This window comes from Monodelphis domestica, chromosome 4, assembly GCF_027887165.1.
Source record: "Monodelphis domestica isolate mMonDom1 chromosome 4, mMonDom1.pri, whole genome shotgun sequence".
Lineage (NCBI taxonomy): Eukaryota > Metazoa > Chordata > Mammalia > Didelphimorphia > Didelphidae > Monodelphis > Monodelphis domestica.
In genome coordinates this window covers 313,933,574-313,957,840 of record NC_077230.1, presented here as the reverse complement: position 1 = coordinate 313,957,840, position 24,267 = coordinate 313,933,574, and the positions used below count along the sequence as shown (strand labels likewise).

At 35.6% G+C, this 24,267-nt stretch overlaps 1 protein-coding gene across 4 annotated transcripts in view; it reads left to right on the top strand.

Annotated features, from left to right (window-relative positions):
* The window catches only part of LHFPL6 (LHFPL tetraspan subfamily member 6), a 291,109-nt gene extending 268,424 nt beyond the window's left edge, over window positions 1-22,685 (top strand). For all 4 annotated transcript variants that reach the window (XM_007495375.3, XM_001368159.3, XM_007495376.3 and 1 more), the window contains exon 4: window positions 21,588-22,685. In XM_007495375.3, coding sequence (XP_007495437.1) covers window positions 21,588-21,706 — 119 coding nt within the window. In that variant the 3' untranslated portion in view covers window positions 21,707-22,685. The remainder of the gene's footprint in view (window positions 1-21,587) is intronic.
* Window positions 22,686-24,267: the final 1,582 nt, after the last annotated feature.

The window sequence follows — 24,267 nt, the reverse complement described above, 5'->3', positions numbered from 1 at the left end:
TGAATACATCACTCCAGATGTACCAGAGAGAGATGAGAATCCATTTCTGACCCCTGAAAAGAAAGTTGCCTAATTTACCTTGAATGCACTGGGTCAGAGGTTGATCTGCTATATAGAAGTTCTTATGGCCTCTGTTACAGGAAATACTAGCAAACAATAATAGTGGAAAGGAAATAAGTGCCCCAAGTTACTTAAAAAATTAAAATATATGAGTAGAAAAACTTTTAAGTGCCCGGAATTCTTCCTTTTTCTAACATTCTTTTTTTTTTTTTAAATAGGTAGTTTATTGGAGAACTGAGCAATCCACACCGGTGAATTAAAACTTTTGAAATGCATCAGATGAAGGCAGCAAGCAGCAAAGGAGGGTAGAGAGAGAAAGTGCTTGATATTGTTTTCTGTAGAAGGAGATATTACCAAATCTGTTGAAAATTGAACATTCAGTTTTATGAACAAATTCCTGGGGCTTTCTAGAACAGGCTGTCAGTTCAGGGTAGTCCTTTTCAAAGGTTACCTGTTTGATTGTGCTCTGTACTGCTTTTTCTTCTAACAGCCCCTACTTGATTACTTTGCCCTCCAGACATATTTAGACTACACTGAGAGGCACTTAAGGATATTCAGCAAATCAAATTGATTGGTTAAAGCTGATTACTATTTTGGCATGAAAAGTACTCCTTGCTGTTTATTGAGCTCTTCCACTCAGATGTTTGAAGTAGGAATAGAAAATATATCCATTTTTAACTTAACTTTGCTGAAATATACTTAGGTTGCTTCCAAATCTGGCCAACTGAGGATTTCAGTAACATCAAAAACTAAAGATTGCTAAGTGAAAAGTGCTACCTTTGCCCAGAGTGAGCATTTTTATTAAGAATTCCAGGACCATAGAAGTGTTTTTGAGTTATGTGTTCTACCTAGAACTCTATAGATACAGTCAGAGCAGCACATTATACAGTAGGATTAAAATATGCCTTATTCTAGACACTATATTCTTCTATGCATCAACCAAAGATTGTGTGAGCATTTTTCAGAGGTTTTGAAAGTTAAATCTTGTTTTATTAAATTGTTACTTAATTTGTTACTAAACTTGATCTTTTTCTGACAAACTATTATTTAGTCATCATCCTTCCTGTCCTTGTAAATGTGTTTGTTTGAACCCAAGTGCAAATTTACATTTATCTCCTCTTTATTTAAACTCTAGTTTAAAACATTCTATCCTGTCAAGACCTTTTTGGATCCTAATTTTGTTATTTTAGTACCTTGGCTATCCCTCCAAGTTTAGTTTATCATCAATAAATTTGTGTTAGCTACAGATTTAATAAATATGATTATTGTTTCAGAACAATACAAAATCTGCTTTTTAGACTCTTTTAACTAGAACCCATATGTATACAACTTTTTCTTATTTGAGCGAGAAGTTTATTAGAAACCAAAGACATGCCTACTCAACATTCATTCATTTGTTTAAATATTTTAGTGCCATCTATCTGTATGCATTTTGGTGTTCAAGGTTCCTGGAAAGATACAAAGAAAAATAAGAACTACTTAATGCCTTCCAAAAATATACCACCTAGTAGGAAAAATTAATTATATATATAAATATAATTTAAAGCAGAATGATAAGTACTTAAGAATGGTTTTCTTATCTGTAAAATGGCAATAATAATATTTTCATTACCTACATTTATTGACAATTGTGAGTATCAAGTCAGATAATGTATTTAAAGTGTTTTGCAAACCATATATGATTGGGCAGAGTTGAAAACAAAAGCTCTGGTTACTGTATCGATCCCTTTCCAAAGGATGGATGGTCCCCCTGGCCTTTCAGGAACAAAAAACAAAATTGCACACAAAAAGAGCAATCCTTTTTGCCCTTTTACCCTCTTAGGTCCCCAAATATGATGTATTTATTGGGCTGCACTGGTAGAAGTCAAAAGTTAAAATAATTCCACTCAAATCCTGTTCTGGCACTTCCTGTGTAACCACAAGCAAGTCACTTAATTTTCAGCTTCCAAGCTGTAAAATGGGCATAACAAATGCAATCCTCACTTCACAGGCTTGGGATACTGTATAAATATATATTATTTTTCTTCTCTTCACTTTCTTCCATCTTTTCCTCCATGTTGTTTCTTCTACTTCTTTTCCTTCTTATCTTCTTCCTCATCCTCTGATAGGTGCATATTCTGACTTCAAAACATCTTTTAGAACTTAAAAAAGTTACCCTGAGGAAGAATGTTCATTGATGTTGCTGGGAAATTTACTTATCACATTTGCACATATTTTTTTTTCCTGGGCTTTTCTAACTACAGAGGGATACAGGTTTGCACAAGTATCCTCCAACATGCAGTTACAGACTCCAGAAATGCTTTCAGTGATTCAACATGTTGGGTCAGTGACCCAACTATAGTTTCCTTCACATAGGAACACATTAGAAAGTAGGTCTTTAAGATAACTACAGAACAAGCAACCATTTCCTCGTGCCAATTCTGTTGATTCTGGGTAATGATCCCGAAAATGTATTTGGAATAAAACCAAACAGGGAGTCAGAGCATCAAGGGACCAGTCTGATGTTTAGTACCTGTCTGAAGGAGGGCTGACACCAGAGCTGCTGAATGTACAGTAACACCTCATTTAGTTTGTTCCATTGGGGAATGAGGTATTCCACATGAGGGGATTATCCAGTTAACTTGGGGTGGTGCGGGGGGTGGGGGGGGGAATTTAACCATCTCTCTTAAAATGTCCATATATTTCCCTCTTTTAAAGGAGGAACAGGTATGGAAAACCAAAAGTAATCTCTTCTGAATTACCTGGGATCCTTAATGTGCAAGGAGCACTCTGTGTTTGTTTCTAATGTAGACCTAGAACCCTCAGGAGCCATGGAGAGCTCTTTGCCCCTCTACTAAATAGCTCCATATTGCTGTGCCTTTTTAGTTTATATCTCCTCTATTTTTTTTTGTTTCCTAAAATATTAGAAATCCACTTCCTGATAATGTCAGCATATCTGCTTCTGTTATATCCCTCCATCCCAATTTCTAATCTGAGGTGATCTGGACAACAAAACTAGGAAGAAATATTTCTGAATTTTTTTTGTAAGATAAGAATAATAGACTTTTGAGTGGGAAACTGAGGGGCACATTTTTCTGCTTAGTGTAATTTTGTATCATTGGTTAGGCAATCAGTCAACTAGGATCTATTAAGTACCTACTATGTTCAATCAAATGATACTCATTTATGAAACCCCTATTACTACTAAGTCAGTTACTATGCTCTGAGTAGCATGGCTTTGTTTCTAGGCAGCTAGATTAGAAGCCAGAAAAATGTGAGTTGAAATCCTTTAGCTGATATATACGGGCGATGCATCCCTAAGTAAATCAGTATTCTAAACAATTCTCTAAGGCAATAAATTATAAGGAAGTCACTGACTTGCATGGGGAGAGGGGAGTTTCTTAAGCTAGGAATTCCTTATACCAGTGGAATCACAGGTCTAGTTTCATTCAGACATTGGAGGACATATACAAAAGTACGACAATATTTGCCCACAAGTAGCTTACATTCTGTTATTGAAGGCTACAAATGGCTGATAGTATAGTACAAAGTGTTTAAAATGGAATAAGGAAAGAATTTAATATGTATTCTGACTCTAGGACTTATTAACTACTTGACCTTAGACAAAGCATTTACCCATTGACAGTCAACATTTTCATCTGTAAAATGGGAGCTTACATCATAAATCTGTTATAAATTTCATATGATATAATATATAGCAATTGTATATGTAAAATATACATGTAAATATATAATAAATAATATATATTATATATTTATAAATATATAATAAATATATAATAAATAAATAAATATAATAATATATATAATATATAATAATATAATAAATAAATAAATATATGATAAATAAATAAATAAATATATAATAAATAAATAAAAATACATAAAAATACTGTAAATGTTAGAGTGCTGTTAAAATGTGAAATAGGAAGAGGAGTATTTCTTATAATTCTTAGCTATGTTATAGATAGCTGAGGATGCCAGATATATGACTTCTGGATAAGTAGGATAGAGGTGGCAATTAGAAGACATATTTTTAAATAGTGATCAGTAATGATCTCAGCATCAACCTAATCTTGCCCAATTTAAATGCCGTCATTTGTATCTGACATCAGATACTCCTACCTTTTATTCCTAATGCAGCCACATAATTCTTTAGAGGAGATTAAAAAAGCTATTTTCCTTGGCTACTTGGATTTCTTTAAATTAGCATTCATAAAACTGGTATGGGGCAACTGACTGAGTGGTACAGTAGATGGTGACCTGAAATTAGGAACACCCATTTTCCTGAGTTCAAATCCGGCTTCAGATATTCTCCTGGAAACTCACTTTTTTGTCTCAGTTTCCTCATCTGTAAAATGAGCTGGAGAAGGAAATGGCAAACCTCTACAGTATCTTTGCCACAAAGAGTCAGAAATGAGTGAATAAACAGTGGTCCAAGGGAAAGAGACTAGATTTAGAGTCTATGGACCTGTAGGCCAACTCAGAGTCTACTGTCTAACCTGTGTGACCTTAAACAAATGACTTCCCCTCTCTAGGACTTTCCTTGCTTTCTTTAAACTTTTTTTGATTGTGTACCATGATTAATATTTTTTTTTTCCTGGTAGGAGTTCTAGGAGCTCAGGAGGAGGATATGATTTTTTCCCAATGGCACTTGAGAAGTTGTTGCCTTTGAAATTTAATTAGAATTGCCTGAAAAGCTGATACCTCACTTAAAAAGATGTTTGGGAATTTGCTTAGCTATGGGAGGAAGATGGAATGTAGTGTCTGTCATGGTTGAAGGATAGATATGGCTATCACAAGGAGAGTGCAATGCAATCCATCTTTCTACCCTTTGATCACTTGATTATGTACTCCTTTGAGTCAAGCCACAATCCCCTTGGACTATACAATGACCCCCCAGGGTCCCAGCCCCAACTCTAGACTGCTGTTTTTCAGTCATTTCAGACAGACTGATTCTTTCTGACCCCATTTGGGGTTTTCTTGGCAAAGAAAATAGAGTGGTTTGTCACTTTATTCTTCAACTCATTTTACAGATGAGGAAATGGAGTCAAACAAAATTAAGTGACTTTCCAAGGTTATATACCTTTTGTTTGAGGATATAGTTAAACTCAGATCTTTCTGACTCCAAACCTGGTGCTCTATTCATTGTGCCACCTAGATGCCCTAACTTTGGACTAAATGATCACTCTATGCTCTCCTGTCTCTAGGCCATTTAATCCTGTGATTTGTTTCAACATAGTCCATAGAGATTCTGTGGGAAGTCAGAAAAAGCTCATTTATAAAAATTCCCTAGCACTTATTCTTGGAAAGGCATGCAAAACTTGGATCTTCTCAAAGTCACCCTACAAACCAGACTGTACCCAGTGGCAGAGCAGGACCACCAGGGTAAAGATCTTCAGATGAAGTCAACTGGGTAGTATCAAAACATAGCTTGCATGAACCAAGTTCCATGGAGCTGGATCTATTAGAATTTTTTTTAATCACAGAATTTGTGAGTTAAAAACCACAGTAATCATCTCATCTAATACATTATAAAGTCTGGGAATTACCCAAGAATGGAAGTCAAGGTAACTAGTCCAAAGTTTTCAGGAATTACTTATTTTCTTCCTTTTGTGAGGGGAGAAAATCATGGATCATTTGCCCTTATTCAATCTTGTGATACATCTCTCATCTTTCTACTGTCTTACAAATATTGGTGACAGTGGCCCAGCAATTGCATATCTTAGTGCTTTCACTACTTAACCAGAGGGCTCATCTCAACTGTGTAACTTGAATTCATTAACTGTAAGTAGATCCTTTCTTAAGATATCCTCGTTAAGCAACTTTGTAGTCATTTTTGTTCTGCCATTTTCAGTTCAAAGCTTATTCTCCTTGGAAAAGAAAACAAAAACAAAATGAAAATCTTTAAGAAAGATATCCAGACATTTATTCTATGATGATAAAAACTATGAATTGGTTGAGAGAAAAAATATTGTAATGGTAAGTTGAAGCACCACTTCAAATTGGATTAGTAGGAAATTACAAGGAGATACAGACCAAACTGGGGATCAGCAAAAAATGTCCTTATTTCTTTAAAACTCTGCATGGGGCCTCTGTAAACAGTCCTAATTATGAGTCAAAAAGTCTCTGCCCATTTATCAAAACTCTTTGGACATCTTTGCTATACTCACATATAATATTCACTGTCAATTCAGTCTGAACATGAAAGACATCCTCTACTAATCATTATATATAAAACTAATATAGCAATAGTATCGTCTCCATGGTAGAGAGATGCAATTAGTATTCCCAATGTTTATTTGTTGTTATCCTCAATTATTTACAGTTGAGGAAACTGAGGCAAACAGCAGTTAAGTGATTTATCTAAGGTCACATAACTAATAAGTGCGTGAAGCTGGATTTGAACTCATATCTTCCTTTTTCCAGGCCCAGTACTCTCTCCACTCTCCCATCTAACTGTTTCAAATGCATTGTAAAGCAAAGAAATAGTTTTCCATACAATTTTTTACATTGCTCATAAGAAAAAGAATTTTAAGATCTAAACAATAGCAGTATACATATATATATATATATATATATATATATATATATATATCTTTATTTGTATACAACATGGTGGCTTACTTATAGACCAATAAAGATTCAATGAAATAAAGTCATAGAGACAATAGCTTTAGTAAAGTAGCAAGATGTAAAATAAATCAACAAAATGATCAGCACATAAAACAAGAAAAAATATGAAGCAACTATAGAAAGAGAAATCCCATTAAACTAGAAAACACATACAATTTCTGGGAATCCAGACATTCAAGACACATTGTATATAAACAAGATATATAAATATAATTATAAAACACTTTACAAAAATAAAGATGAATAATTTGACAGACATCTATTTTTTCATGATTAGAAAATTCTGGAATAAAAAATTATGGTACTTCTTAAGTTAATTTATACATTTAGTAATATATCAAATAACTACCAAGTTTTGCCAATTAGGCAAAAGAAGAACTAAATTCATCTATAGGAACAAAAGATCTAGAATTTCCTTCCCCTAACCCCCTACAATGTCTAGGTTGTAGGAAAAAAGCACAAAATATATAGAGAAAAAAATGCTGCAATCAGCAGTCAAAATTCATAAGTTATCTCTACAGTTGGAAAGCATTTTTCATCTTGAATCCTTTGGAATTGTTGAGGATCATATGGATCAATTGCTAAGTATAACACAGTTGGTTATTGTTACCATTGTTACTGTTGCTCTTACTATGTAAGTTATTCTCCTAGTTCTGCTCACTTCACTTTGTATCAGTATATATATATGTTTTTTCTAGTTTTTTTTCTGAAATCATTCCCTTCATAATTTCATATAATGCAGTAGTAATCCATCATAATAACATACCATAACAAGTTCTGCCATTCCCCAGCTGAGCAGTATCCCTTCCATTTCCAGTTCCATCTAAATTTTCCAAGGAGATAATGAAAAAAGTAGAAATAAAGGAAGCATTGCATTGACAATTTTGTTATAAAGCTTTACTCCTTAAAAAAATTAAAATCTGGTCCCCTCCAAAAACTGGAAAATTAGATCATCTAGTGAAACAGAATAAATAAGCAAGACTCATAAGTTTTTAAGTGCAAAAGAGTCAGGTTTTCGTTTGCCCTAAGAACAGGAACCAGTGGGAAAGCCTCCACTTCTATTTGAAAAGAACTGTTGGGAAAAGTGGCAGAAAAATAGGGTTAGACCACCTGTTTGTAGCATATATCACCAAAGAGATAACCTGACAGCATGACAGAATATCTTAGAATTCAGGAATACCTGGGTTTGAGTTTTGCCCAGAGACACACTAGATATCTGACTCTTGAGTAAAGTCAATTATCTTGTCAGTGCTTTAAGCACCTCTCTAAGACTGTAAGTTGTAGAGAAGGTGATTTCTTGCATAAGAAGAAGGAATTTGCTCATGCAAGGATTATGCAGAGGAAATCACACTATCAGCCCCAATCTCTTATGCTATGAATTAAAATATGCTCCATATGGATATACAACTTAAATATAAAAAGTCACATAATTTAAAACAAATAAGCATATGCTTTTCTCAATTATAGCTAGAAGATTCTTAACCCCCCCAAAAAAGAGATAAGATAAACAATTTCAGATGTATATAATTAAACAGTTTTTATACAAACAAAAACCAGTGCAGCAGTGACAAGATGGGAAATTGTCAATTGGGGGGAGGAGGGGGAAACCAAAACAAAACTCTGCATAAAACATTTCATAGTATATGCAAGATATACATAGAATTTACACTACTGTATAAGACCAAGGGTCATTTTCTATTAATCAGTGGTCCAAGTGTATACATAGTTTTTTTAAAAAATGCTAACTTTTAGCTACTATATGAAATGATCACCTAAATTATAATAAAAAGTAAAATGTAAATTAGGATTATTTTGAGATTTCACCTTAAAGCCATTTTGTTGACAAAGATGGGAGGAAAATGGAAATCTTGTTGGAAGAACCCCTGGGAAGATAGGCACACTTAGTAGAATTGCAAATTTGACTAATCATTTTATAAAACAGTTTGGAATCATGTGAGAAAAGTAATGAAATTGTACAGATTCTTTTTAAACTGGAATCTACTACCGTCTACCTCAAAGATTTCACAAAGACAGAAAGTTCATATATGTACCAAAATAGATTTAGCAGCACTTTTTATGGTAGCCAAAGCTTGGAAACAAAGTCTTTGCCCATTGGTTAGGGAATGACAATGAATTTTACTATAGGAAGGGAATAGAGTATTATTACAATAGAAGTAATGTCTGAACAAATCAAAGCTTCTGCTGTTGTCTTCAGTTGGGAGCTGGAAGAACTCCTGTTAGGGAGAAGTCTGGGGGTTCTTGAGAGGGTTCTGCAATTTCCCTAATATGATCTTACCTGCTTTCATCCTCATCTAATTGCAATTCTGAACCCAGCTCATTTTTCTCTCTACAAATAAAGATAATAAAATAAATGTTACTACTATTCAGGTTTAGTGATTAGGAAACAACTCTTTATCAGCTCATTTATCTCCACCTATGAACTTGTACATTGCCAATATAAGTAATTCCTAACAGATCAATTTAAAAATAATTATATGTGTGAGAAATTGATGCGATGTAGTATTCTAAGAAGTTAGTTCTCAAAGTCTTCAACTTTTATAGACTTTTCTTCATAATGTGTGTTTCATACTTCAAACTTTTCTCTTGCTTTATAGGTTTGTCCTTGAAAATAACAATAAACATTTGTATATAAAAGCAATTCTTATATAAAACAAATGTGTGCATATAGGTCCATATCAGCAATATCTAAATTCTCTAGATGTGAAGAGAATGTCCTTTAAGAAGACAATGCTTGAGCACAAAACTTGGTCTCTCAGGAGCAATTATAGCTACAAGAAAGAAAAGTCTAACTCAAAATAGCTGTAGTTATTCTCTTTCCTAGTTACAGTTTTTTTTTTCTTTTCTACTGCTTACCAATAGATTTTCCTTCAAATCCAGCTACTTATATACCATTTGCCCACGATTTTGGGCAAGTCTTAGAGTGAGAGGATATGGTCTGTTTCTTCAGGTATTTGGAGAATTTTATGTAGGTTTATTCTCCTTGAACTCAGACAAAACTAGAAATATTTGACAGATTGAAAGGGATTGATAAATTAGTAGGTTCTGAGGAAGTGGAATGAGGATGTAGCCTCCTCTTTCTAGGAGTTTCACAGTAAGGATAAAGAGAAAGATACAGTTATAGCTTGAGAGGATAGCAGGTTGAAAGGAAATGTTGAGTTTTGGTTTGTGGGGATGGTTTTATTTATTTTTAAAGTAGGTGATACCAAGGCTTGTTGATAGGATGGAAGAAAGGACCTATGGAGGAAAAGCATGAAGGGAGATGGATAACAATAATCTATAGGTAATAGAGGAAGTTGGAGGGTGGGATGAGTTGGGGGCTAAATTGATGAGCTTTTGTAAGAATAATGGGCCATGCTTTCTCTGAAACTCAGGGAATGAGGAACAATGATAGTGAAGGAAGAAAAAAAAGGACCAAAAGAAATTGAGGAACATCAATGAAACAGTAAGCATTTATTAAACATCTATTATGTTCCAGGCGTCATCCTAGGCACTAGTGATATAAAGACAAAGATGGAACAGTTCCTTTCTTTGAAGAAATTAAATTATGTTGGTGGAACAAACATTTACTTACAAGTTTATACAAAATATATATGACAAAATAACTTAAGGAGGGAGATGTTCATTAGTAGCTGGGGGACGGGGCATGAAGAAAACCTTCATTTGGAAAGTAAAGCCCAAGCTGAACTCTGAAGGAGCCCAGGGATTTTTGTAGGGCACAGAAGTGGGAGAGGATGTGTTTGAGAAAGAGCAAAGATGGTGTGATTGGATCGTAGAGTGTGTGAAACAGTAGAGTATATCATGAATCTGTAAAGCTAGGTTGGATCCAGGTTGAGCAAGGCAGGTATCCCAGTGGATAGATCTCTGAGCCTGGAATCAGGAGAGACTTGAGTTCAAATGCAGCCTCAGACGCTTGCCAGTTGTGTGACTGGCCCTGGACAAGTCACATAAACTCTATTTTAGTTTCCTTATTTGTAAAATGGGGGAAGCATAGCACCTAGCCTCCAAGGTTGTTTGAAGGCCAAATATGATAATATTTATAAAGCACCTACTAAGCACGATATAGACATTAGCAATTAGTATTACTATTATTTAAATACTAGAGACTGTTGTATTTGAGCCTAAAGATTAAATAGGGGGCCACTGAAGTTAGTTGAACAGGGTAGTGATATGATCAGACCTGTACTGTAGAAAACCACTTTGGCAGATAGCTTAAAGATGGATTTAATGGGAGAGAATCTTGAAGTAAAGAGACTAATTAAAAGTTTATTTTGGTAATCTAAGTATAAGCTCCTAAACTTACATGGTGGCCATTTAAATGGAGAAAAGGGGGAAGATATGAAAGATGTTCTGGAAATTGAATGGAGGAGATTAACAACTGATTGCTTATGTGGGGTGAGGGAAAGTGAAGTATCGAGAATGATAGGAAGGTTGATATCTCAATCTTCATAATAAAGTCGGAGGTGAAGTCATTTGTTAAAAATAAGAAAAGAATACTGTTAGATGCTTGAAAAGAAGTCAAATCCAAGAAAGTCAGGACCTGTGAATAACTAGAATATATCACTTGATCAGAGAATAAAGAGTAGGCATTTTAAAAAGCAAAACCTTGGGGGCAGCTGGGTAGCACAGTGGATTGAGAGTCAGGCCAGAGATGGGAGGTCCTGGGTTCAAATATGGCCTCAGGCACTTCCCAGCTGTGTGACCCTGAGTAAGTCACTTCACCCCATTGCCTAGTCCTTATCACTCTTCTGCCTTTGAACCAATACACAGTATTGATTTTAAGACGGAAGGTAAAGGTTTTTTTTTTTTAAAGCAAAACCTATAAAGATACATATGCATATATGTACATAAACACACACACACACACACACACACACACACACACACACACATATATATTTTTTACCACATTGTTATTGGGAACTTTTTTCAGCCTCCTTTTTTTGTATTATTTTCTCCTTTTTCTGTTTAAATTTAACTTTTTCAAATTGAAGAGAGAGAGATTGGACTGATGATTCCTCTGGTGTCAGGGAGTAACTCCCATGGGAGGGAAAGTTAGCATTTTTTCTGCAGCTTATAGGCTTAGAAAATTGCCCAGACAAAATTGGGACACTAAAGCTGGTCCAGATATTCTGGAGGGCAATTTGGAACTATTCCCAAAGGACTATAAAACATTGCATACTTTGATCCTGTAATACTGCTATTAGGTCTATATCCAAAAGAGATTAAAAAGAAGGTGGGAGAGAGGACATATTTGTACAACAATATAACTGCCCTTTCTGTGGTGACAAGGAATTGGAAATTGAAGGGATGTCCATTAATTGGGGAATGGCTGAACAAATTGTGGTACATGTTGGTGATAGAATACTATTGTTCTGTAAGGAATGATGAATAGGATGTTCTCAGAAAGACCTGGAAAGACCTACATGAACTGATGAAGAGTGAAATATGCAGAACCCAGAGAACATTGTGCTCCATAACAGCAATATTGTGGGATGATCAACTGTGATAGACATAGCTACTTTCAGCAATACAATGATCCAGGACAATTCTAAGGGACTTACAATAAGAATGTTATCCAATTTGAGATAAAGAATTGTTGGAGTCAGAATGCAGATGAAAGCATATGATTTTTCACTTGTTTATTTGAGTTTTTGTTTTTGGGTTTTGGTTTTATATGATTATTTACTCACAAGAATGAATAATATGGAAATATTTTTGGCTTGATAATACATGTATAACTCAGATAAAATTGCTTGCCAGCTCAAGGAGCATGGAGGGAAGGGAAGAAGGAAGACAGTTTGGATCATATAACTTTGGAAAACTTATGTGAAATTTTGTTATTATATGTAATTGATAAATAAATATATTACAAAGAAAATTCCCCAGAGCACTGAGTGGTTAAAGGACTTGCCAGTATATATCAGTAGCAGAACTTGAACCCAAGTCTTTCATCTCTATATCCATGGCCACTTTCTATATTAAAAGAGATGATAAAAATGAGAGGATATTATATATGCAATTTTGATAGTGTTAGCTATTGTTGTTTAGGCATTTTCAGTTACGTTTGGATCTTGGTGACCCCATTTAGGGTTTTCTTGGCAAAGATACTGGAGCTCTTTGCCCTTTCTTTGTCTGGTTCATTTTACAGATGAGGAAGTTAAAGCAGAGAAAGGTTATGTGACTTTCCCAAGGTCACATAGCTAATAAGTATCCTTAAGCCAAATGTGGTCTTCCAGATTTCAAGGCTAATAATGCACTGTCTAATGTACCACTGAGCTGCCTTAGTATGAGCAAAGATTATTTAAAAGAGCTGTCACCTCTGAAAAATGGGGAACCAACACAAGCAAATACATTTTTTCTCTCACCATTTCTTAAGAAATTTTACCCATGAAAAAGTCACCACAATGAGGAGGCTGAAAGTGCCCAGAAACTGACTCAGTCAGAAGTTATTTAATTAATCGTCTTACAAAGAAAGCAGGGGGATATGACAACTAAAGCTAACACCAGTTTAAAATACAAGGTCATTTGCAAAACATTTTTAGAAGAGAATAATATCTTTACAAGCACTGTGAACAGTAAATAGCAGCTGAGAAGAAAAGAAGCCAATGAAGAGTTTGGCATGTGAACTCCCCAAGTCGGTGTTTTCTCCCTCTTTGTTTTATTTCCCCTTTCCTTATTTTTCTTTCCCATGAGGCCAGTTCCTTGACATTTCCATTTTAAAAGAGAATTTAATGGAAACTTACGTTCTTTAGCATGAAGGTTTTGATACCTTTTTTTTTATTAGTGGTTTTTCTGTCTCTGTTAGCTCTACATAAGAGCAAAGGTGATTGGTCTTTTTAACAGGGTCTTTTTATTTCTTTTATTAATATATACATATGCAATTCAGGTGTCTAGGTGTAAATAGTGATGGAAAATTTTATAGAAAATCTACCAATTTTTTTTTCCTCCAGACTCAAATATTTTCCTTTTCCTTCTGTCCACTCCACTCCTTCCATCTCCAGGCCTCATTATTTGTAAATTTGTGTATCCAGTTTTCCTGAGAGCACACTTTCACCAATTCTATGTGAGGTCAACTTTAGAGTCCATATATGTGTATGGTCTAAATATTTCATTTCCCTCCTAAATGAAACATACTTCTATCAGAGCAAGGGGTTTTTTGTGAATGACTGATGGAGCAGCTAGGTGGCTCAGTGGATTGAGAGCCAGGCTTAGAAATGGGAGGTCTTGGTTTCAAATCCAGACTCAGATACTTTCTAGCTATATGATCCTGGGCAAGTCACTAAATCCCTATTGCTGTCCCATTGCCATTCCTCTGCCTTAGAACCAATACAGAGTATTGATTCTGAGATGGAAATTAAGTGTTTAAAAAAAAAAGAAAAGAAAATTACTGACAAAATCAAAAGACAGAGATGGAAAAATAATATATTTTCTTTCTAGGAATTCACATTCTGATTCACTTTCCTTTTATCTCACTATGAGAATGTCTAAAATTATGTCCTAGAAAGAGGAAACGAAGTGATAACTAGTTAAATATCTATTAACTATAAAAGTTTATAATTAACTTTATTTCAGTAATGTTATTTGAAGCAGACTTTGGTATGACTAAATGATAATTCCTAAAGCACTCTTCATATCCTCTCCTCCTTTTGATAACATCCCATAGCTTCCATTCCATTCTACTCTCCTACTCCAAAAGGCCATGGTTTCAAGTGGCTTTGGAATGCAGCCACATAATGTCTTTTTTCCATGGACTTGGCAGGCAGGTAGCATTTGCTCCACCATGTAATGCCTTTCAGTGCCAGTAACCTTTATTTTATCTGTCAAATGTAGTTTTCCCCAATGTTGAAAGCAGCAATTTGCCAACCAGGCTTGGAGGCCTGTTTGATGGAGCATTGCAAAGAGCAAAAGGGAAGGGTTTAAATAGATTTATTTCTCTAATTTCCTAAAAAGATGGTAGACAAACTAGCCTTCTGATAAAAATCCTTTCTCTTTACATTAATGTGATATATGAAGACTGACACATATTACCCTGAGAGGGAAGAATGATCTGGACTAAAAAACAATAACAAAAAGATCCTGTATTACCTAATTATATTTAGTTCTATTGCTGTTCAGAAAATAATGCTGTGTTATTTTATAAGACAAATATTCAGTCTTAAAGCTACCATTTCCCACCAGCAAAAGTATTTGGAAAAAGTTTTCTTCCCATGCCGTGAAAAGACAGCAAATCACTTTTATTTCTCATCTCACTGGTTCTAAACCTTTTATAAATTAAAACTTGGTATGTAAAAAGTATTCAGGACTCTCATTTTTGTAAAGGTAGTGACATAGTACTGGTTTGTATAGTTGGAAAATTCACTGAAGTCCTATTCAAATTAGACATTTGCTTTTATTTCATATATTTTTGTCATGCAAACCTACCTGTGTTAACAAAAAATAAGAAACAAATGCATTTGTATATATTGAATTTGTTTTCTAGTTAAGGATATTATGCTTTCCTGAATGTATATGAAAGACTTATGCCCTGGTTTTAAGGTCATGAGATTAATTCAGTAAGTGAAAATTCATCTTATTATATCATACCTCTCCAAAATATCTTCCATATTGAAGTCTCAGATTCCATGATCATACAATTTGTCAATTAAAGACATTAATGAAAATACCATGTCCAAACTGACAGCTACTAATTGTTAGGAATGATATTCAAGCTCAGAAATGTGAAGCACATGGTCTCTGACACTCTTAAGTGTGTCCCTAACCAGATTAAAATGCAGTTCCTATCCGATTTTAATGTGTTGAAATATTAATAAAAAAGAAATATATATTTTTATTTGAACATTTTTATTTAATTAATTTATTTAGAATAATTTTCCATGGTTACATGAATTCATGTTCTTTCTTCTCCCCACATGTGTCATTGATCAAGACATTTCCATATTATTAATATTGTCAATAGAGTGATCATTTAGAGTCTACATCCTCAAACATATCCCCATAGAACCATGTGATCAAGCAGTTGTTTTTCTTCTGGGTTTCTACTCCCAAAGTTCTTCTTCTGGATGTGGATAGCGTTCTTTCTCATAAGTCCCCCAGAATTGTCCTGGATCACTGCATTGTTGCTAGTAGAGAAGTCTATTACATTCGATTGTACCACAGTGTATTGGTCTCTGTGTACAATGTTCTCCTGGTTCTGCTCCTCTCACTCTGCATCACTTCCTGGAGGTCCTTCCAGTTCACATGGGATTCCTCCAGTTCATTATTCCTTTGAGTACAATAGTATTCCATAACCATCATATACCACAATTTGTTCAGCCATTCCCCAATTGAAGGGCATCCCCTCATTTTCCAATTTTTTGCCACCACAAAGAGCACAGCTATGAATATTTTGTACAAGACTTTTTCCTTATTATCTCTTTGGGGTATAAACCCAGCAGTAGTATGGCTGGATCAAAGGGCAGACAGTCTAAAAAAGAAACATATAACATGATTTTCTAAGTCAAATTGCAGCCCTGAGAGATACTTATGTATGGTTTAAAGGCCATCAATTCTATTTCAGTTGGACGCCTTTGCCCCAGCTATGTATTAGGAGGGATCATTTCAAAATGCCTGTAGATTTTATTAGAAATCTTCTGAATTTACAGAATAGTTTAAAAATTATTTTAGGACATGAGAACATGCTTCCTCCAATGAGTAGTTTGGAGTTTTTAAAGTTAAATTTTATTTTTTAATGAACAAAAATCTCCCTCACATACCCTGAATCTGTTGAAAATAGAAAATATTTTTTTGCATAAATATACATTGTGAAGTAAAGCAAATTCCCTTATTGACCATGTCTAAAAAAGTTTCATTCTGTACCCCATGTCCATCAGCACTCTTTCAGGAGGTAAATACCATGTTTCTTCATTAATTCTCTGGAATCATGGGTAGTCATTGAATTGGTAGTCTGAGTTCTTACAGTTTTTAAAGTTGTTTGGTTTTTGCACTGTTGTTATTATATACATTGTCCTTCCTGCTTTGCTTCTTTCATTCTTCACTTTGTACATCTTCAAAATTGTTCATTTAAAAAAAAATAAAAACAACTCTTACCTCCTGTCTTAGAATCAATACTAAGTATCTGTTCCAAGGCAATTGGGGTTAAGTTACTTATTCAGGGTCACACAACTAAGAAGTGTCCAGGTTTGACCCCAGGACCTTCCATCTCCAGGTCTGACTCTTTATCTATTAAACCACCCAGATGCTCCTAAAATCATTCATTTGTATAATAATATTATACAATAAATTATTCTGTCTCTGCTCATTTTATTCTTCATCAATTCATATGTCTTTCCATGTCTCTTTGAAAATATATATTTCTTCATTTCTTACAGAATTTTCCCAAGTCTGTGACGTTGTAACATGTGAATAATTAAATCTCACATCACCTCCTCCTTTAAGTCTCAACTAAAATTCCATCTCCTACAGCAATTCTTCCCCAAACCCTCTTCATTCCAATGTCTTCTCTCTGTTATTTCCTATTCATCCTATATCACTCACTTTGTATGTATCTCTTTTCATGTTGTCTCCCCCATTAGAATGGAGGCTCCTTGAGGTCAGAGACCTCTTTTGCCCCTTTTTTTTTGTATTCTTGGTGTTTAGTGCAATTCCTGACACATTGTGGACACTTTTAAACGTATGTTGAATTGAAATGAATTTACTCTAGTCAGAATCAGGCTATTGCCCAATACTTACAAACCAATATCCAAAATTTAACATTAAGAGACTTGCATATCTTTAGGTAGCCTCAAGAATATCTTTTTAAATAAAACCTTCATTTCTGTGATTATATCATTTGTAATTGACTTGGTAGGTGAAAAGGTTCACATGCAAAGGGAGAAAGATAGTTATTTTTTGTGTTTTCAATGGCACTAAATATTTGATAGCCCACCATAAGACCTTGTACACAAATACACACATGCTTATAGAATCAGTGACATTAACTCAGGGATGACAGGCTTACCTTTTTCTTCTTGTACACTCTGGATATTTAAAATCCCCTTTCAGCTTTGGACTAGAAAAAATTGGTTTTATAAGTAAAGAATAGTTTTTATGGCCTACACAAAGTATACAAATAAATATTATTATAACTGTCATGATACAAAATTATCAAGAAAGAGCAATGTTAGAAAATTTTCAGCAGAAATTATAAGTGCAGTAGGTTTTCCATTGGCTAATCCAAATGCTTTGTTCAAGCTTTAGGATTTTTCCTAGGTTGGGTCCCTGAATATCGGATCTGGAAACTGATGCTGGGCTTTTTGAATTCAACTCTGGAAGAGCCTCTAGTCAACCACCTCATGCTGACTAAGGGGCATACAGCTTAGCCTTTTGTCATCAGATTTCCTTTCTGATACTGAAAAAAAGCCACTCTCATTCACCATCCCTTCAACTTAGTGTATTTCATCTTCGGTCGGATACTTATTCATCTTTTTGTTTAATCTACTTTGACACATACTAACCCAAAATAATACACCAGTTCAGATACTATTTCATGTTAAAGTACCTAATACTTAATAAGGAATGTAATATACTACACCTTTCTTGTTTAGGTCATGAAACGATGGATTAGGTCAATACATTGTTATTAATGAGCCCCAGATTGCATTTCTTTGTGAAGGGTTTCAAACTGATCACACCTCCCACATATTTTGCTGACTTTTTGAAAGATACTAAACCAGTCACATTGTCCATTTATCCTCCCCTCCTGGATTTATTTAAATCATGGAAACAACTGAGAGAGATTGGATAGCGAATAATTCAAAATGGAGGTCATTCCCATGCCATAAAGCAGCAATATCTCAGGATTGTCAGCAAATTCTGCACTCTGAAGGGGACTCCAGTGTCCTTGAAAAATGTGTATGATGTCCATTAGCATTAATGGGAGGCTCTGCACCTGGGAAACTTACACTGAGGAGATGAGATCCTTAGGATCTATTTTTGTTTTAATGTTAAACACAATGTAAAGAGACTATAAACCCTTTAAGAATGTATTTGGGATTAAATGTTGCCTTCCACAGAGCTTACTAAAGACATAAAAGTGTTTACTATTTTAAATAATGGAGTTTTTCTCTTCTGAAAGAAAGATTCTGGGGGCAGCTGGGTAGCTCAGTGGATTGAGAATCAAGTCTAGAGAAGGGAGGTCCTAAGTTCAAATCTGGCCTCAGACATTTCCCAGCTATGTGATCCTGGGCAAGTCTTCTGCCTTGGAACCAATACATAGGACTGATTCCAAGATGGAAGGTAAGGGTTAAAAAAAGGGAAAGATTCTTGGATTATAAATATGCTTTCTTGTCATGGTTTATAGTGATACAAGGGACCAATGGTTGCAAATTCCAATTTTTCTACTTTGGATTCACAGTGACTGTTTAAAACTCGCTTATCTTTGCCAGGAGGTGGCTTCTCTTCTCTGCTGTGAAATAGGCATCTTAATATATAAGCCAAATACCTCCCATTTGTGACATGAAATTTATAGGTTTGTGGGCTCCATGGTAGAATGGTACTTATTATTATTATTGTTATTATTATTATTATTATTATTATTATTATTATTTAATGGAGAGGGTACTCCTTCTGGTTTAAGAGGACAAGGTAACTACACATGGCCCTGTTATTTCCTGCCTTCATGACCTGGAGACAATGCTTTCCCCTCCGTAGGACTCAATACCCTCTTCTCTAAAACAGAGCTGCTGGACTAGATAGCTTCACATGGCCTCTTCGGTCTCTTTAGCTTTGCAGCTACCCTATGAAAATGACTGTGCCATGAGAAGAAAAAGGGTGAAGGGAAGGGAAGAAGCATTTATTACGAAGCCCACTATGTGGCAGATTCTTTGGGAAGGGCTTTGCCAATATTACCTCGTTTGCAGAAGAAGGGCTTTTGAATCCAGAATTTACTTTTCATTTGTGATGATCAAGGGGTGATTAAAGTTTAGTGCATCTGGATCTGAAGCTCATACAAGTAGACAAAAAGCCCAAACAAGGAGCAATAATTTCAGTTAGGTTTGTGACCCAAGATTTGTTAACAGATACCAGAAGGCATTATTAGTCTTTAAAATGATTGGTTATAGTGGTTGGAAAGAGGAATATTAGAACAGAGGAGCAACAGCTGGCAGGAGGAAGACTAGAGAGTGGTAAGAGAGAGACAGAGGAAAATCAAGAGAAGAAACAATGAAGTCATTATTTCTGCAAAATTTCTTCCCTTTCCCTTCTCTTTGGTGCCCCCTCCCAAGTACTCTTTTGCATTTAGAGTTCCTATATCCTATAGAAAAGGTTCTTGAATACAGAAAACTGATCCCTTTGACCCAAATGGGTCACTCTAAGCCAAAGGCTACTTTCCTTTATGAATCATAATTCTTAGTGAACAGACACAATTGATACTTGTCATTGTATTATTATACTGATGACAATTTGACTTATGAGGTGTCTGTCTTTTGATTAACCAAGGACAGGTGTCAGCTCAAGGAGAATTTTTGCTCACAGAGGGAAAATGTATGCATTTCTGATTTCTAGGAAATTGCAGCATTCTCTTCAACACTCTAATGGATCTCTCTTCTAAGGTCATGCAGTTTTAAAGGGGAAAAAGTGACTTTATTTTCCCCGCTTTCTCATTCTCTTCCCTACCCTTTAATATGATAGAAATACATAAGACATCTTTGAACTGGCATTGGATTTAATTCCTAGATCATTTTTCTCTAAGAATAGATATCAGAGCTGAGACACTGCTACTGTTTTATATTTTCTTCCAGGGTTGGGATAAATAAGTAGTGATGAAAGAGGGTTAAATTTTATGCCCCCTTAGGTAAATTGTGACAATAAGTCCAGAGATCCTTCACAACAAAAGCACGAAGCCACTCTTTCTCTTTCATATGATCCCAGCCTGCCTTGGATGACCACCAGAGAACTCCAACTTCCTGGCCCTGACATCCTTTGCAAATCCAGATGCCAGAACAAAGGCCTCAAATCTAGGTATTTGGCAACCCTGCTGTACTAAGACCTTTCTCTGGCAGCTGGCCAATGCATTGTTTCTGGTTAATTGGGCATTATAGCAGAAAGTGTAGTTGCCCAGAAAGTGTGTTCTGGATGAGTATTAGCAAGTGTCAGAAGAATAAAACTAGAAAAGCATATTCTAGTTTATATACTCCTTTTTCTTTTTCCCTAAAGGTTCAGTGTCACCATATTCCCAGCCTGATATTTCCATTTCCTGTCTCTAAAATAAGCCATTGAAGATCCATCTCCTTATAGAAGGCAAATTCCCATAGAAAGTCAAAGACAGATGCTAAAATAAATGCAAAATACTAATCGCAGCACTTTTTGCTCTGGCAAAGAACTGACAACAAAGTGGATGCCCATTGGTTTGAGTTGTGGCTGAATCAACTGTGACATGAATACAATAGAATGTTCTTATATAGAAAGAAATAATGGATATAAGGAATTTAGAGAAACACATAGAAGATTTTTGAATGAATTGATACAGAGCAAAATAAGAAAAACAGTAACAAAAAATACACATATTACCAACAGTGGCATAGATGGACAGAATACTGAATGGAGGCCAAAATCTGATTAAAGAAGAGACAATAAAACATCTCTTAGTCTTATAATAGAGAATTTGAGGGCTATCAGGATAGTCATATACACTATTTAAGTTGTACACTGTGTCAAGTATTTTTAAAATTTGTTACAAGGGATGGTTCAATTTTGAAGATAAAAAAATATTTCCAGAAATGACTATGATTTAAGAACTAAAGGCATCAGTAAAACACAATTTTAAAGAGTCACTTGGGAGTTTGAATTTGAGGTTAAAGGACTGATTTGTATATTTGTTCCTTGTTTATTCCTAGGTAAGTGTGAAATTGGCTGGGCTTACTACTGCACTGGTGGGGGAGCAGCCACCGCTATGCTCCTCTGTACTTGGCTTGCCTGCTTCTCTGGCAAGAAACAGAAGCAGTACCCGTACTGATGGTGCCAAGGATGGTGCAAGGAGATCCAGATGGGAAGCTCTGAGAGACTGAAGAATGAGGCACCAAGCAAGCTTTGAAAGATGAATTCATGGCTCTTACCCAACACAATGCTTATGACGTGAGATTGACGTGAGACATCATCTGACACAGGATGGGGGGGGAATTATAAGTGGGAGGAGGGGGATTTATAAGAGGAATGGGTGAAAAGGAAGGGGGGGAAGCATACATGATGGACCAAAGTCTAATAAAATGCCCCCCTATCCCCAGAGTATTACTGGTTGGTTCTAAAAGAATGCAATTGTATATGCAGGAAATGCTCTTTAGTTGTAACTTTTAAAACTAAGCAAGATGGTATATTAAATGACCAGTGGAAACAGGAAGGCAGGGTAATCTCCAGAAATCCCCTTAAGGCTTGGCACTTCTGAAAGCACACACCCAGGTAAACATTTATGCATACATCTGTATTCACGTACACACACATATACACAAAAAAACATGGCACAGATTAAAATGGAGATTTAGACAATGCATTACCTGTCTTGCTTTTTTATTGTTTAAAGTTCAGTGTTATCCCATTATAAATCATACATTAATCCTAATAAATGGACCAATAAGCCACTTTATCAGTATTTTATGTATTCTGCATAAACTCCTTCAACATGTAATCACTGTTTATTCATACTTTTAAAATTAAGCTTCTGTAATTTCAACATTCTACTCAGAATGCCATATTTTACACTATGTATGCAGCTCCTGCTGCTGAAACTCAAAGATATAAAGGAACAGTTCTCTGTCCCGCAGAAGGATGAATTCACTTTGTGATAGATAATAAGTATAAGGAGAAAACATTTGCTTTTGTTTCATGATTGTCATATTGTGCTGTACCCCCATTTATTTCAATATTCATTTTTGTAAAAAAAGTGCTATTTTATGTTTGTATTTTAAAAGCTCTGTGAATAAATTTCTCTTTGATCAATATTTAAATGGATTGTAGAGTGGTAATTGGATGAGCTGATTTGCTTCTTTTATTCCCCAAATATGGCCTTTCTGATGAATAATCCCTATGAAAGCTATCTTCCTTTGAGTGGCCTCTGGGTCTCACACTCACATTCACATCCTTTTATACTGACAACCCAGAGTTCCAGCTTCCCACCCAGTGCAATTATCTGCTACCCAGGTCTTAACAAAATTTGCTCAGATCAAGATGAGAGAACAATTCCTCCCTTGTGTTAAATTCCGAGAGCCCAGGGAACACCTTAAGATGCAAAGAGAGACTTGAGCTGTGCACTCTAGTTCTTCATCAAAAGGAAGCTATGGAGAGAGGGTAGATTATCCCTGGCAATGTGTGTGTGGTGTGGTATGGGTAGGGGGAAGTGACCCCCCAAGCCTCCAGTGCCCCTGACTGTCTTCTGATTTCTTGAGTGCTGACTTCTGTCTTTCTGTCCCAGATCTCCTGCGGCTTTCTCTATTTTCATTTTAGCTTCCCCATCATTTCAACCTGGTTCTTATTTTCATTTCCATTCCTGCCAGCTCTCTTGGTGTGGATTTCCCATTTTACCCCAGCCTCCCACTGCCCCCTTTGACAAAGCTCAGGCTTCTTATCCGACCTTGTTTTTCTTGCTAGGATGGCTGGAAGTTAATCCTTCATCTTCGGACTGTGTGGCAGAGGAAATTATCACTTGTCTTTCTGAATGGCTTTAATCATTTGGAAATACTAAAACATTATTTGGAGGGAAATGATCAATTCAACAATATTCATTGGATGCTCACTATGCACTAGGTGAGGAGGGGAACACAAAGATGAGTGTCTGTTGCCCTGCAAGTTTGATGGAAGTTCATGAAGATTTTGGTAGTATATGGTGGAGGCGGACAGATCCCTGAGAGGTGTGTGAGCAAGCTTAATGCTTCATTGATAGCAAAATAGTGGCTGAATACAGGCAGCAACAGAAGGTGTTTCTACAGCTAATGGAAGTTTGAGGTAAGTCTATAAACCCTATAAATTGCTACATGACTGCATTTAAAACTCAACAGTCCCAGGAAAATGGAACCCACATCGTTTATTAAGCTTGATCCCCTCATCTGTCTCCTGGGAATGAACTCTGGCAGTCCAAAAATCAAGATTTGACTTGTGAAATGTAGTGAAAAAAGTTGACCTACCTTTCACTTCTTGCTCTTGCCATATCTTTGAACTTTCAACTTGGTTTGATTGATGGAAAAAGATATCTGGTTTGACTGAAGTATAGGCTACATGGATGAGAGGAGAGAGAAAGAGAACCGGAAAAGTAAGTTGGGTCCAAATCATGGAGAACTCGAAATGCTAGGCTCAAGACTTTGGGTTTCATGGTTTAGTCACCAGAAAACCACTGAATTCTTTTTGAGCTGTGATGAGTTCTGGAAGGAGTACTGTACTCGGAGTTACACTTTAGGAAGCTTCATCTGCCACTGGTGTGTAAAACGGTTTGAAGGAGGGAGAGCCAGTGGGAAGGCACGAACTAGTTCTGAGACTTTTCCAAAGTCATAATAATGAGGGCTTAAACAGACTGGTGTCAGTGGGAATAAA